Source organism: Dipodomys ordii, unplaced genomic scaffold (genome assembly GCF_000151885.1).
Source record: "Dipodomys ordii isolate 6190 unplaced genomic scaffold, Dord_2.0 Scaffold16, whole genome shotgun sequence".
In the NCBI taxonomy this organism is placed as follows: domain Eukaryota; kingdom Metazoa; phylum Chordata; class Mammalia; order Rodentia; family Heteromyidae; genus Dipodomys; species Dipodomys ordii.
In genome coordinates this window covers 2,281,439-2,295,360 of record NW_012267232.1, presented here as the reverse complement: position 1 = coordinate 2,295,360, position 13,922 = coordinate 2,281,439, and the positions used below count along the sequence as shown (strand labels likewise).

At 46.4% G+C, this 13,922-nt stretch overlaps 1 protein-coding gene across 3 annotated transcripts in view; it reads left to right on the top strand.

Annotated features, from left to right (window-relative positions):
* Samd4a (sterile alpha motif domain containing 4A) overlaps window positions 1-9,825 on the top strand; it is a 237,796-nt gene extending 227,971 nt beyond the window's left edge. For all 3 annotated transcript variants that reach the window (XM_013012349.1, XM_013012351.1, XM_013012350.1), the window contains 2 exons: window positions 6,175-6,258; window positions 9,616-9,825. In XM_013012349.1, the coding sequence (XP_012867803.1) occupies window positions 6,175-6,258; window positions 9,616-9,644 (113 nt within the window). In that variant the 3' untranslated portion in view covers window positions 9,645-9,825. The remainder of the gene's footprint in view (window positions 1-6,174; window positions 6,259-9,615) is intronic.
* The last annotated feature ends 4,097 nt before the right edge of the window (window positions 9,826-13,922 follow it).

The window sequence follows — 13,922 nt, the reverse complement described above, 5'->3', positions numbered from 1 at the left end:
ACCTCTGGGGCTGGTGGCCAGGTGCTAGGACTGGACTACAGGTATTACCTCAAGATGGCAGACACCAGGAAGAGTGAAAGTAGCTTTCATGCTCATGCGAATGGTGAATGCAAAATGGAATAGAGATGTATGATCAATTCCAAATTAAAAACTCAGAAAGCTGCCTTACAATACAAGGGAGTCTTCTCCCCCCACCCCTGAATCGACCCCCCACCCCTACCAGCTCTTAGGTGTCTGCAAAAAGCATCTATTTGAAGTCGCTGGCCAAATCTTAAAGAATACAATGCATTCTGAGAAAGTGCTGATTCTGGGAACTTACAAATAATCTTATTACAATGGAAGCTTTTGGATCTTTCCAGAGAATAGCAGCTAGAATGCAGCTCCAAGTTGGGTCAATAACCAGTCAACCAAGGTGCCCAAGGTGCTGTGTTCTCTCCTGGCTCTTATAGAGTCCAAAGTGCCTTGGTCCATCCTGGGTGGCTTTTCACTTTATTTCTAGTTGACTAGGCTTTGTGTGTCTCAGGACCAGCAGGAGCGCCATGCAGCGATTCCTGCATCTTGCTGGCCCCTGGGAGGATAGACCCCCTCTCCTCAGCTAGGCCTTTTGAACAGAGAAGCACAAGGTCTAAGACACTCACCAAGAGGGTGACATAGCCCGGGTGCCCAGCTGTTTACAGAGCCAGGGGGTCTTTCCCGTTGGGAAATTGTTCAGAGAGTGATTCTTTCTCTCTTGGAAGCAGCTGTGTTCCTGCTGATCCAGGCTCAGCTGCTCTTGGGATCTTAGAGACTATAGAAGTCTCTTCTTCCCCCAGGGTCAGAGAAGCCTTAGAGTAGATTTCACAAGAAAACCACCAACAGAATGAGTTGGGCAGCCTTACAGGCCTGCCTTCTGGAAATCTCTTTCCTTGTATAATAACCACCTGCCAGCCAGTCCTGGGACCACAACACCTGGATGTGAGAAGGATAAGATGGTATTGCTCTTGATGCTCTGTTCATCACAGCAAAGCCCCTCCAGGTGCTGGCATATGATTCAAATCCTTCCTTCCTTAGAATGCTGCACACCTTGGAGTACAACACACTAGGCCTGATCGTATTTTTCTCCTCTTCAGCGTTAGTTTCAGATTCCTAGCAAAGGACTGCCTTTAGAAAGAGTACCGAGAAAGCTACTCAGGAGGCAGAGATCAGGAGGATTCCAGCTGTACTTACAATCACCCTATCTCAACAAACAAACCAGGCATGGTGGTGTACCCGCTGTTAGCCCAGGTATGCAGAAGGGAGAGGTAGGAAGACTGCAGTCTGAGGCTAGAGAAAAATGCAAGACCCTATGCGAAAAATAACTACAAACCAGGTGTTGGTGGCTACTACCTGTAATACTATAAAATCTCCTCTAGAGGCTGAGATTGGAGGATTAAGGTTCAAAGCCGGCTCTGGCAGGAAAGTCCAGGAGACTCTTATCGCCAAATAACGATCAAAAAGCAGGAAATGGCACTGTGGATCAAAGTGGTAGAGTGCTAGCCTTAAGCACAAAAACTCAGGGACAGAGCCCACGGCCTGAGTTCAAGTCCAGGGCACTAGCTCAGTCATCATCATCATCATAGCTAGAGAAAAAAGTTGAAGGCCTGGCTAAAGTGATAGAGCACTTGCATGTCAAGCACAAGACGCTGTGTTCAAACTTCAATAGTGGAAGAAGCGCTGAGAGAGGAGGCATGCCATTAGAACCCAGATCCACTGGGGAAAAAGACGAAGAAAGGAGATATCATGCAGAGGCCCCCAAACAGGACATATTTTAAATTACCTAGTAAATATTTGCTCCTCACCTTTTGCCTTGGCAAATGAGTCTTTTTTAGCACAGCCAAGAACCCATGAGACCCATGTCCCCATGGGGTAAAGTTGATAGCGTGTCACCTGGTGCTATATCATATCCACTGTGTTTCACCAAGGTGACTCCCAGAGGTCAGGAGGCCGCCAGAGGAAAGTTACATTGCCCCCAGCAGCCTCCGGGGTGCCATTCCTTCCTTACATTCTTCTGCCACCTGCCATGCCAGCTCCATGATACTCAGCTTGCCTGCTGCCCTGGACCCACCTCCCTGCCTGCCCCCTTTCCTGGTGTCCACCTTGCCTTGTCAACCGTCTACCTCAATCTGTCATGGCGGAGCTCCAGTGCTGTCCCCTTCACAGTCAGCCTGTCTCCCCGCCTTATTCCCTCCTCTCCAACAACCTGCTTCTTATGTACCCACACTCAGAGCTGCACTGGCAGTGGCAAAGTGGGGTTCTAAAGGTTCGTTCTAAAGGTTGTCTGTGCCTTGTCCTAAAATCCGAAAAACAAAAGAAAATCAGCTTCTTGGTCAGAGGTACAGCTCAGTAGTAGAGTATCAGTCAGCGAGCCCAGCGAGAGGAAAGAAGGAGAGAGGGAAGGAAAGGAGGCAGGGAGGGAAAGAACAAAGAAGAGAAGGAAAAAATTGCTCACACAGCTTCAATGCCTCATAGACAATGCTGAGAAATTACACCTCAAGTGTCAATGTGCCATACAGGCTCAAGTGGACCCTGGACCAATACCTCTTAGGGAAAGATGCTCCCTTCTGGAATATTCTTGCCCCTGGACCTGAGACTAGGCTACTCCGTACTTGTGGGGAAGTATGAAAAAAACATAGTTAAGAAGTCTCAAATTAGTCTGGCTCCTGAGTTCCTCACTAAATCCTGGCAATATGTAAGACTGAGGCAAAGAAGAATGTCCAGGGCAAGCTGAGCATCTATCTCTTGTCTGAAATGTTGGCAACTGGGAGTTCTTCCGATTTGGAAGGGTGTGATTGTTGTTGTTGTTTGAGGGGGAGGGGGTGTAAGAATATTTTCAGAGATTTTACTAATAAAGCATAATAAATCTTGAGACTCCAAGATACATGAAACTTTGGGTAAACTCAGATCTCTGAATCACGGTGACTCAGCCGGTGCTAAAGATGGCGTCTGAGCTATGGAGACAGGCCTGCCTTGAACAACCACAGAGAAGGCACTGTGAGGGACAGCTCCTCCGCTCTTCCAGGCTGAGGTCTGCCTCGGTGGAGCCCTCTGGCTTAGCCGGAGCCATAGCAGAGGTGAGGTGGCAGTTACCATGAGCCACCAAATGTCCTTCTGGGACTCTCCCTACTGAGCCATTCACAGTTTCTGTGTGCAACAAGTTGCTATGAACCTGGCTTTATCAAAAACACAGTTGTTGCATGGACACTCATTTGTACAACAACTTACAGATTTTGTTTTTAAACCCACAGTTAGTTCACAATCAGGCGCTGATGGCTCATACCTGTCCTCCTAAGCTACTCAGGAGCTGAGGATCATGTTTCGAAGCCATCCCAGGCAGACAGATCCGTGACTCTTATGTCCAATTGGCTAGAAAAAGCCTTGAACTAGAGGTATGGCTCAAAGGGTAGAGTGCCATCCTTGAACAAGCCAAGCAAGAGTTTAAAACTCTTGAGTTCAAGCCCCAGTGCCAGCACAAAAACAACCACAATTTACACCCTTAGGAACCTGCTAGGTGAACACGTGGGCTTGTTCCAGAGTTGCTTCCAGAGCGGGTGGGTCACAGCTCCCCAGCATAGCAGAGTGAAGAGTGGGGGATGACAAAGCCCGCAGACTCACTCACTTCCTAAAAGAGCAGCCACGGCGGTTTGGGGATTTTGGAGCAGAGAGCCCTGTGTTTCACAGTCTCTCCCCCCCCCACCCCGCCCCTCTTTCTGGAACACACGAAAGTCAGGCTTGGAAAAATGGCATTTTGCTGTGTGTTGGCAAGAAATCCTGCAGCTGAAACACTTCTCTGCAAATGTCGAGCATCTTTATTTATCCCAGTCTCTCCACAGTGTTTGTTTAAAGGGGAGTACCAGAGAGTAAACGCAGTCTTACAATGAGCATATGGGTGGTTATAATTGCTGAGGTTTGTTTTTTTTCCCTTCATATTTGCTAACTAGCTATATATAAAATGGTGTTTCTATTTTATAGATTTCACACCCCAAAGGCTGCTAATTTTTGCCTGCATATGATTTTCACATGAATGGATGAAAATATGAAAATACTCTGCCTTCTAGAATTGTCTAATTGCCCCGCACCCCTGCTCTGAGCAGCAACTAATGGATAGAGGCAGGAGAGATTCCTGCCATTCCCTTTGACTTCCAACTTCCCTGGACACCCCACTGGCACCCAGCCACTCAGGAATTGGCCCACTGGCCTTCGAAAGCCATCCATGCTGGAACTAGTAACCGGAAGAGCACTAACTGCTCCCCAGTGCTCACTCCTATCAATCCATTTTGGCCAAGCCTCTCTTTGAGAATTTTAAATAATAGAAGCGACATCTGCCTCTGAATTAGCTGGAAATGGGAAACCCAGATTTCAAAAGAAGCTTGTAATGAATCGCTAAACAAATGCTCTGGTTTAGTCATTGGTTTCAACTTCCTATCCCACTGCTTATCCCACACCTCTGTCTCTCCCTCCTTCCCTCTCTCCCTTCCTCTCTTTCCCCCTGCTTTCCCTTCTCCCTCTCCCTTTCCTGAAGTGGATCAGGTAGAATTAAGACCCAAGGACAGAGACAGCTTCCCAGGTCACAGAGGAAGACAGTGGTACTGTGGAGAATTCTCAGTCACCTGGGCCACACCCCATGTCTGGGATATTTTTCTGCCCCCCAGGCTCTCAGGGTTTCACAGTTCTTAGGTTATTTCGGGGTAGGAGTAGGGGGGCTGCCAGTGTACCAGTACTGAGGCTTGAACTCTCAGGGCCTGGATTCTGTGTCTCAGCTGGCATTCCTACTTGTATCTTCCTGCTTTCTGGTGGTTAATTGGAGATCAGAGTTTCACAGTCTCTCCTAACTAGGCTGGCTTTTAACCATAATCCTCAGATCACAGCCTCCCGAGTAGCTAGGATTACAGATGTGAGCCACCAGTAACTGGTTCCTTCTACTTGTTGATCCTGTCCTTTTCCTTGCTGTACAGATATGTCTGGTGAGTTGTGCAGAGTCTGGGCTGGGTGTGTTGGGACCCGCAGAGCTAGGAAATCACTGTGGCTGTCTGCCGGGTGCTTGCGGAAGCTGAGACATGTGGAGGCCCTGTAGGATGAGGGATGGACGGCTGCTGAGCCTGAGAGCCCTAGTCCAAAGCAGAGGAGGCTCCACAGCCTGCCTCCCGCTGGGGAGCTGGAGGAGGCACTGATGGCGTGGTAGGGGGTGGGAGCCAGAACCCTAGTGTCTGCTCCAATTGGCCCCTCAGCCTTCCTACTGAAGTAGGAGTGGCGACCGTCACCTGCAGCCACCTGCAAAAGGACAGGGACTCTGGAATCAGATCCAGGTCTTGTCCCAGATCTGTGTCAGCTTGGCTGGCCTTGATGGGTGTCCGAGCCTCTCGGAGTCCCACTTAGGAACTGCATTTTGTTGGGCAGATGAAGGAGTTGGTGCATCTAAAGCGTCCAGCGATCTCACATTGAGAAGAGGCACAGGTTCCTACCCTGTAACTCTGAATGAAGCAGAAACACCGTAGGCTGGCTGGCGGCACAGGGAGCAACTCTAAGACCTACTCCAGAGATGGGAGCACTCAACGGGAGGAACACAATATGTCAGATGTGGATGGGGGCCAGGAAGGAAAAGACAGAAGGGGAAGGGATAATGTATGGACGTATAGGGCTATACAGTAGAAGATGGTAGAACCTGAACCATGGAGGCAGCAAGAGAGTAAACCAGGAGAGCATCCATGGACTGCCATTCCAGGCAGAGTATACAGCAGTGCAAATGCCCTGGGGTAGAAATGGGCTCAGGATTGAGCAAGGCTGCGGTGGAGGGGGGGAAGGGGGGTTATGAAGACAGAAGTGTCAAGAGGCTAGATCATATGGGGCCTTGCTGGCCATGACCCCGGGGCTTGGCTCCTACTCTGTTGGGAAGCTGCTGGAGGGCTCTGAGCAGAATGAGAGTGATAGACTGTGACTAGGACTGGCTATTTTTAGCCACCAGTTTTCTTCCAGACACCTGTGCCCAGGATGGACTATGTCTAACACTCAGAGGTTGGTTGTCCTTCATACTGGCCCTGAAGGTTGTTCCTGAGTCATCTGAGGGAGGGATACCAGACCCTCATCTTAGCAGATAGAGCTAGAGGGCCTTGTGCACGATTCAGACTCCCCATCACCAACATTGCCCTTGGTCCCTTGCAGAGTTCCAGCTTCCTGTGACTGAACCTGACATCAACAATCGGCTGGAGTCCTTGTGTCTCAGTATGACCGAGCATGCCCTGGGAGGTGAGTGTGTCCCCTGTAGGTCCCCAGGACAGCAGCTCAGGGGAACAGGAAAGGGACAAGGAGAAGTTGGCAGGGGTGCTGGTGGGGGGGGCCTCAATGGAAGGCAAGTCCCAGACCTGGAGACCAGAGACACAATGAGGGTCCCATGCAGCACACCAGAACCCACCACAACCACTGCTGCAGCTACACACAGGGACTGGAAGTGCCGGGCACACAGGATGGAGCTTTTAGTGGAAACGTCTCCCATAGCCCTGGCTGCTTTCCTCCCCAGGGCTGGATCCCCAGGGCTGGCCCAAGCATATCCCAACATACTCTAAAAATAGCGTTTTTGAAACAAAGATCCCTGCTTGTTTTCCTGTCTCCCTGTTGCAAATGGCTTGCATGATGCCTGCAGGCCCACACAGTCTGAACTGTCCTTCACTGAATGAAGGGACAGGAACAGGTTCCATGTGTCCTGCATGCAGCAGAGCCAGGAACGTGGGCTGCAGAGTGCACCTAGGAGGTACCCCCCAAAGTAGCTATGTCCCCAATTATCTTCACCACAGACAGCCAGTGAGGCGACTTGGGTCATAGGCCAAGAACTGAGCCACCCACTTAGGGCCCCTGCTGGCAGCAGTGGGCAGGAAGGCTTCTGTGAACTACCCCTGCCAAGAGCTTTGTCTATACCTGAGGTTTGAGATGTTGAATCCCTGTAGACTAAAGATGGTGTTCAAACGCCATCTTACCCTGAAACCAAATAGGAAATAGATAAATTCTATACGTGATGCACAGTAAGAAGTCCGGAACTTCATCCACCTGACCTCAGTGTAGGGGCCGGGGAGCTGATGGCCTCCATCTGCCAAGGTGACTGCGCAGGGTTTCAGGCCAAACAGTGAAAAGATCTAGCTTCTCTTGGGACTTGCCCCAGAGTTCCGGAGAATCCTGTTTGCAAACCACTGCTCTCTCCCTGACTGTGCTGATCCTAGACATTTTACTGCACCCTTGGACCATCCCTGCTACCTCTGGCAGGAGGCAGCACTAGCTGCTCTTCTCCATCTTATTAAGATGGTGTCAGCAGTGTGGTGCCAGTGGCTCGCTCCTGTAATCCTAACTACTTAGGAGGCTAGATGTGAAGATTGTGATTTGAAGCCAGCCTGTGCAGGAAAGTCCATGAGACACTTAATTTCCAGTGAACCACCAAAAAGCTGGAAGTGGAGCTGTGGCTCAAGTTGGTTGAGCACCAGCCTTGACTGAAAAAGGGAAGGAACAGTACTCAGACCCCGAGTTCAAGCTTGTTCAGTACTGGCATAAAAAAGATTAAGTCAGCAGCCCCCTAAGGAAGAATGACAGCCAGGCATCTGATATATCTGTATTTGGGTCAGCAACATGAGGTATAGCAGTAGCATGAATAAGGAGGAAGTATCGGTGCATGCTACTGTAAGGATGGACCTTGAAAACATCCGCCAAGAGAACAAGGCAGGTATAAATACCATAGCCTATGATTCCTCTGATAGCAAATTTCCAGCCCTGGGCTCTTTGGCTCACCGCGGGGTGAGAAGTCTCAGCTCCATGTTTGACTCCCCAGGGCCTGATGGATAATTGGCATGTGGACACTCTTATTCAACTGCTAAGTACACTATTATCATTAGTAACAAGAATGCCAGATGTTCTTTATTAAAGGGAGATTGCATTGAAATGACTTCATTTTCTAGCCCATTTTTCTATTTTTACAGAATACCTCTCTGAACTGATGGTTTGTTGTTTTTTTGTTTTGCTCCATTTTTGTTGTTGTTGTCATCTTATTCATCTCCTAAAACCTTTTACTGATTATTTTTTTGTTGTGTTTGTTGGTCATGGGGCTTAAACTCAGGACCTGGGCATTGTCTCTGAGTTCTTTTTTGCTCAAGACTAGCTAACACTCTACCACTTTGAGAGACAGATCCACTCAAGTTTTCTGATGGTTAATTGGAGGTAAGAGACTCACAGAAGTTAGCTTTGAACCTCGATCCTTAGATCTCAGCCTCCTGAGTAACTAGACTTGTAGGCGTGAGCCATCAGGGCCCAGCTCTTTTATTGCTTTTTTTTAACCTGGGTAGAGAATGCAAATTAAATTCAGGGTAGGTAGCATAGGTAGACACAGTGGCAGTATGCCCTCCCACAATGACTACCTGTCTCTAAGCCAAATCCATTCTAGTGCCAGGAAGTTGATCTTGCTGGGGACCAAATGCCAATGAATTGTCATTTTACAGGAATACAAATAAGTAAGGGAAAGGAAAATGCATGCACCTTAGCAAGAGGGTATCAAGTTCCTGGGACACTCCATCCTGATGACCAGCCCAGGTGCTTGGTATCTGCCATGTTGGTTTGTGAGTCATTATTTAGGCTTTCATCCAGCTCTGTGCGATTTTTTCCCTCCTAATGCACAGTCCAAGGCATTCTGGGAAGACAGCCACCAGTCATGGCCGCTGCCTCCTGCAGACAGGCTCCATGTGCAGCTATACCTCTGACTACAGAAATGAGGCTGTAGAGAAGAGGACCTAGTCCATTCTCTGATTTCTTGTATATGCACTTCATCTTGCTCTTCCTTCTCACCTTCTCTACTTCCCCTTCCATGGGACTTACCAACTCACTGTAGCCAAGATGGAGATTGTACAAATGGTGTGTATTGGAAGTTTGCCCAAAGGACCATATAATCTATGATGGCTGCATGTAAATGGTATCCCTTGAAAGCTGTCAGTGCACTACTATAAATAGCTGCCCTGGACTGACTGGCCCTGTCCTGTAGATGAACACAGTCACCCTGCAGAGATGCATCATAGGGTTGGAATTCAGGGGAAAATGCAGCTTGAGTTGGGTTAGGTGAGATTTCCATGTTTTCAGCTTTCCAAATCTGTGAAGGTTTGGCATTCATGAATATTCCAGGAGCCCAGCCAGAATACACTACATACACACATACACACACACACACACACACACACACACACACACACACACACCTATTCTCTCAAAGCCAGTTATCACACAAAGACGGCACACAGAAGATGAGGAGTTGTTGAGATGGTTCTTGATTTCCAAGGACATTAGACATCCTACATGTTCCTGCTGCCTTGAACCATAGTCCTTTATAGAAATTATCACTCCTCTTGTCTGCATCCTGTCTAGAAGGTAAGCACTTGGGAGGGAAGGATTATTAGGTCTTTTCATCTTGGAGCCCAGACTCAATATGGCTCCTAGGGGGAAAAATGGCTACTCCCAGTGGTTGAATGAATGAGTAAAGCATTAATCTATCTCAAGAGGCTGAGAGGCCCAAGGTACTGGTATTAGTGGGCTGACTGGGAACTGTCACCCATGTCTCTTGTGTGCTTCTTTCTTTTCTAGATGGGGTTGACCGAACCTCCACAATCTAAAAGCTGAAGATGAGAGTGACCGCGCTGGCCGTGAAATCGACTGCTGCGGGCCCAGTGTCAGACATCTTCAGGGTTGCATAGAATCCTCCAAGATACTTTGCAGTCTTTTCCCCCTGGTCCCTCGCCCATTTTGATTTTGTGAGAGCGTAGGTCATCCTTGTAAACATATCAGTAGACCTGGGATTGGTGATGTTGTCATTTGTCTCTGTCATGGGATGGTTTGGTGTGCAGGGAGGGGAGGGGGATTCTAAGGAAATATGGGACTGGGAGGGAAGGGAGTTGAGGGAGGAGGATAATCCTGCCGTGAAAGAGGTACAAGAGAGACACAGGAGAGAGGCAAGAGCTCAAGCCCTGGGGAGCCTTTTCAGACAGCCCGAGTTCTCTGTCAGGCCACAGATGATGGATACATGCGACCAAAGCAATATGGCGGCTCACCTTTCGTATGTCTCCCCTGATGGAATTTCCCAGAGGCCCCTGCTTTGAAAGCTGCAGGAGAGGGCCACATGACAACAGGAGCAAGAAGGAAGAAATTCCCTCCAGCAAAATTTCAGATAAACTTTTGATTTGTGTATTGTTTACATAAGAACTTTAAAAGGGTACATACTATGTAAAGAATTTGGGTAGAACTTCTCTTCCTACTATGGTTTTTGTAAAGGGTTTATTGTTGTTAGGGATTCATTTTTTTCTCTATTTTTATAATAGCAGCAGGGTTGTCTTTTCAAACAGCTGCCAAGCAAACGCTGCTTCTTGGGAAGATGGATGCAGTCATGTAGGCCTGAGTTGTTGTCTTTCACCTTTAGGTGGAGGAGCACGTGGGTAGAGTTGAAGGATGAGGATGATGTAGCACGAATGGGCATAGCACTAGGCAAGCACACAAGGATGAGAACACCCTGTGATCAGAGATGGATTTGCTCACAGATCACCCAGTGATTCCAGACGAAGCTTGTAGCCTCTTTCTGAGCTGGATTTGCTTCTCATCCAAAGACCAATCTTCTTTCCCCCTGATCCAGGGGTTTCATTCCCACCCTCCTGGTCTCTCTCTACAATCACCAGGTGGGTACAGGTTCTAATGGAGGAAGAAAATTAAGGATGGATGGTTTTTCTTTGCAAAGGGGTCTTATCCCCAGATAACAAGCTCCAAACATGTATAATGGAGTGGTTCACAAGAACCTGAGATTTTTAGAGTCCAACCCCTCTACTCAGTCCCTGCTGAGGAGGGCAGAAAGGCCCAAGAACCGTGTATTATGGATCGGTCAGTAAGTGTCAGAGAGCATGTGGAGTGGGTGAAAGTAGAGGGATAGTTAATGTCATGATAGAAACAATGGCCCTACGCAATACATCGTAAGTCAGCAATTACTCTATTGTTGGCTAATTTCTCTCCCCATACAGAAGGGAGGGGAAAAAAAGAAAGAAACACTCATTACACAGCGAGAGATTAACAAACTGTGGTACAACAGCGTAATAGCTCTATTTCTTAAGGGCAAGAAAGACAGTGTTTTAGGAATTTGATGCAATGGAGGGTATTAGAGGAAATCAGAAAGAAATTGTGCTGTGCACTGGAAAATTGGGTGGTGTAAATGATGGTATAAATGTCAGCCAGAGGCGAGCTCAGGCTTGTTTATCAAATGGATAAGATTGGTCCCCTTTTTCTCCAAAGTGATGTTAGAGTTAAAATTAAAGAAAATGACTGCTCGCTTATGGTAGGTTTTTTTTTTCTTAAGTTAATGAAGAAGAACACGGATTTAAGGGTCCTTAATAAAAATCCAAATGATTTTCTTTTACCTTTAAGATTAAAAATACACATGGCTCAACAGCCTTGGATGTTGCAGTAAAGTTGTCAAAGTCTTTTTGCAGTCCAAAACATTGAAGGTACCTTAAGTAGATAGAGCCTTTCCTGAGCACTGAAAGCTTGAATCTACCATTTTATTAAGTACATTGAAAACAAAGGGAGGAAGAAAAAGGTTCAGACCTCTCTTCACTCCATCCTGAAGATGCAAATCCATATTCAGAAAGAGGCAGCCATTTTTCAGTTGAGTCTTAAACTAAGTGCCATTAACATCCATCTTCCATGTCCTTTTTGTAAACAAGCTTGTGTAGAGGAATGTGCTGGGCTGGGTGGTTGCAGGTGGAAGGCAGGAAGAATAGATCACAATGTTGATTGGCCAAAAGTGAGGCCTGAGGGATTGAGGATGTGTATGGAGGGATGTGGAGAGAGTTAATTGAGAGGAGAGCAATAGTATTACATGGCTCAGAGAGAGAGGGGAACGCATTGGGTTCTGCTGCAGAACACACATCCATAGAGACTTGAGTTATTCAGAAAACAGATTGTGAACACAATCACGTTAGCATGAATCCTTTAAAAGGAAGAAAACCTTAAAATATTTGTGAATCTGAATTTCTATTCCTTCACTGAACATAGAAACAATGGTTATCCAATTATTACAGATATTATTTTGGATATGTTACTTATTGCTATGGCTGGTAACCATGATAAAGTCTGATATTAATAACAACATAATTCTTTTTTTAAAAACAAAAAAGAAAAGCTTATTTTTCATGAACTGTGTAGAGATTTGTCTACTTAGTTGTTTTGCTAGATTAGTATGTTCATTTTTGTTGTTGTTTTTTAGATTGGGTGTCCTGATGAATTTCTAGGAGCCTGTCCTTACGTTGTTGAGTCCTGTGTTGACTGCAGGCAATACAGCTCAATTTAAAAAAAAATCCTAAAGCAAAAGAATTTATTTATAAAAGAAACAGTTGCATGCGTCAGGCTATGGAGTCGAATATTTAGTAATTCAGCGGCAGTGCCTTTTTTTGTATTTATCCATTGACCTCCCCTCCCCCACCAAAATGCAACTGTTTTATATTAAGTAACTAGTCAACAATTTAAAAAAAAATCTCAGAGTAAAATATATTTCACTACGTGAGTCTCCCACCCCCTCCCCCGCCCCGCAACACACATACTTTGTTCTGATTTAAGCAATGTGTACTTGACATCTCTGCACTGTCCCAGGGACGGTGGTCTTAAGATATTCTTTTCATGTATGATGTTTTATTGGTGCTTTTTATTCATAGTGGTTTCTCACGAGAAACAGTAGGAAGAAACACACGAACTGTGTACAAGACAGGAAATATTGCTGCTCGTATGTGTTTTTTTTTCCCACATGCTTTTGAATTTAATTTTCTTTTTTTCCAACAAGAACCAGCAAGCAAAATAGACACTGCTGGATCTGCGTGCCGAGGGCTGCTGCTTGCACCTAGTTCTCAGATCCTGGGTATCAGGGGTTCCTTTTTGGAGCCTACAGCTGGGCTCCATCTCCCATTCATCAGAAGCAACACTGAGGGAAACCACGTTTTCTTTTGAGGTGTTGCCGGCTGCCTTTGACAGAATGTGGGAGCCTTCTCCAGGTCTTTTGTTTTTCTGCACTTCTCGTAGCTACTGCAGCCAGGAGGTTTGTCAATGTGTTACCCCCAGAGCCTGCTCTGAGGGCTGAGCTGGGCTCCATGCATGGGCCTGCCTCCAGACAGGCAGAGAGAGGAGGAATCTGTATGCCCCATGGGGGTGGCCCCTCTGCTGCAGCCTGGGTACAGAGAAGCCATCTCACCCAGGTGCTTGGGTGTGCTTGTTAGAAGCAGAAGCTGCAGAAAAATCATTTGCACATGGAGCTACGATAACACTAATTTCTTCTTTTTCTTTTTTTATAAGTCATCAGAGATGTTTGCAAAGTGAGTTTTATTTTTTTTTTGTAATTCCTTTATCTTTACTTAAAGGTGAATGTGTATTCCTCTGGGAGGAATCGGAAGAAAACAGGAATGTTAATAATGTCAAACAGAAGACTTCCTCCCTTATTAATATATAACCCTCCATGTATTTATGCCTAATGTAAGCTGACTTTTAAAAAGCTTTTCTTTTGTTGCATGCTTCGTGCAGGCATCCGTATTGTACATGCATGCATGCCTTTTGTCCTGTTTTCCTGTATAAAGTTAGTGACAAGAGAAATATTTTTGCCTAGTTCATGTTGCCAAGCAATGCATATTTTTTAAATTTGTCATATATGGAAAGAGCATGTTTGTTACATGTAAAAGCTTTACTGATATACAGATATACTAATGTTTGAAGATGCCATTCTTTGCAAGTGTACAGTTTTCAAATGTTGTTACCAGTGAAACACCCTTGTGGTTAAACTTGCTACAATGTATTTATTACTCATTTCCTCCCATGCAACTAAGAATCATGGCTATATTTCATATCAACATTATATTGAAAGTGAAGGGAAA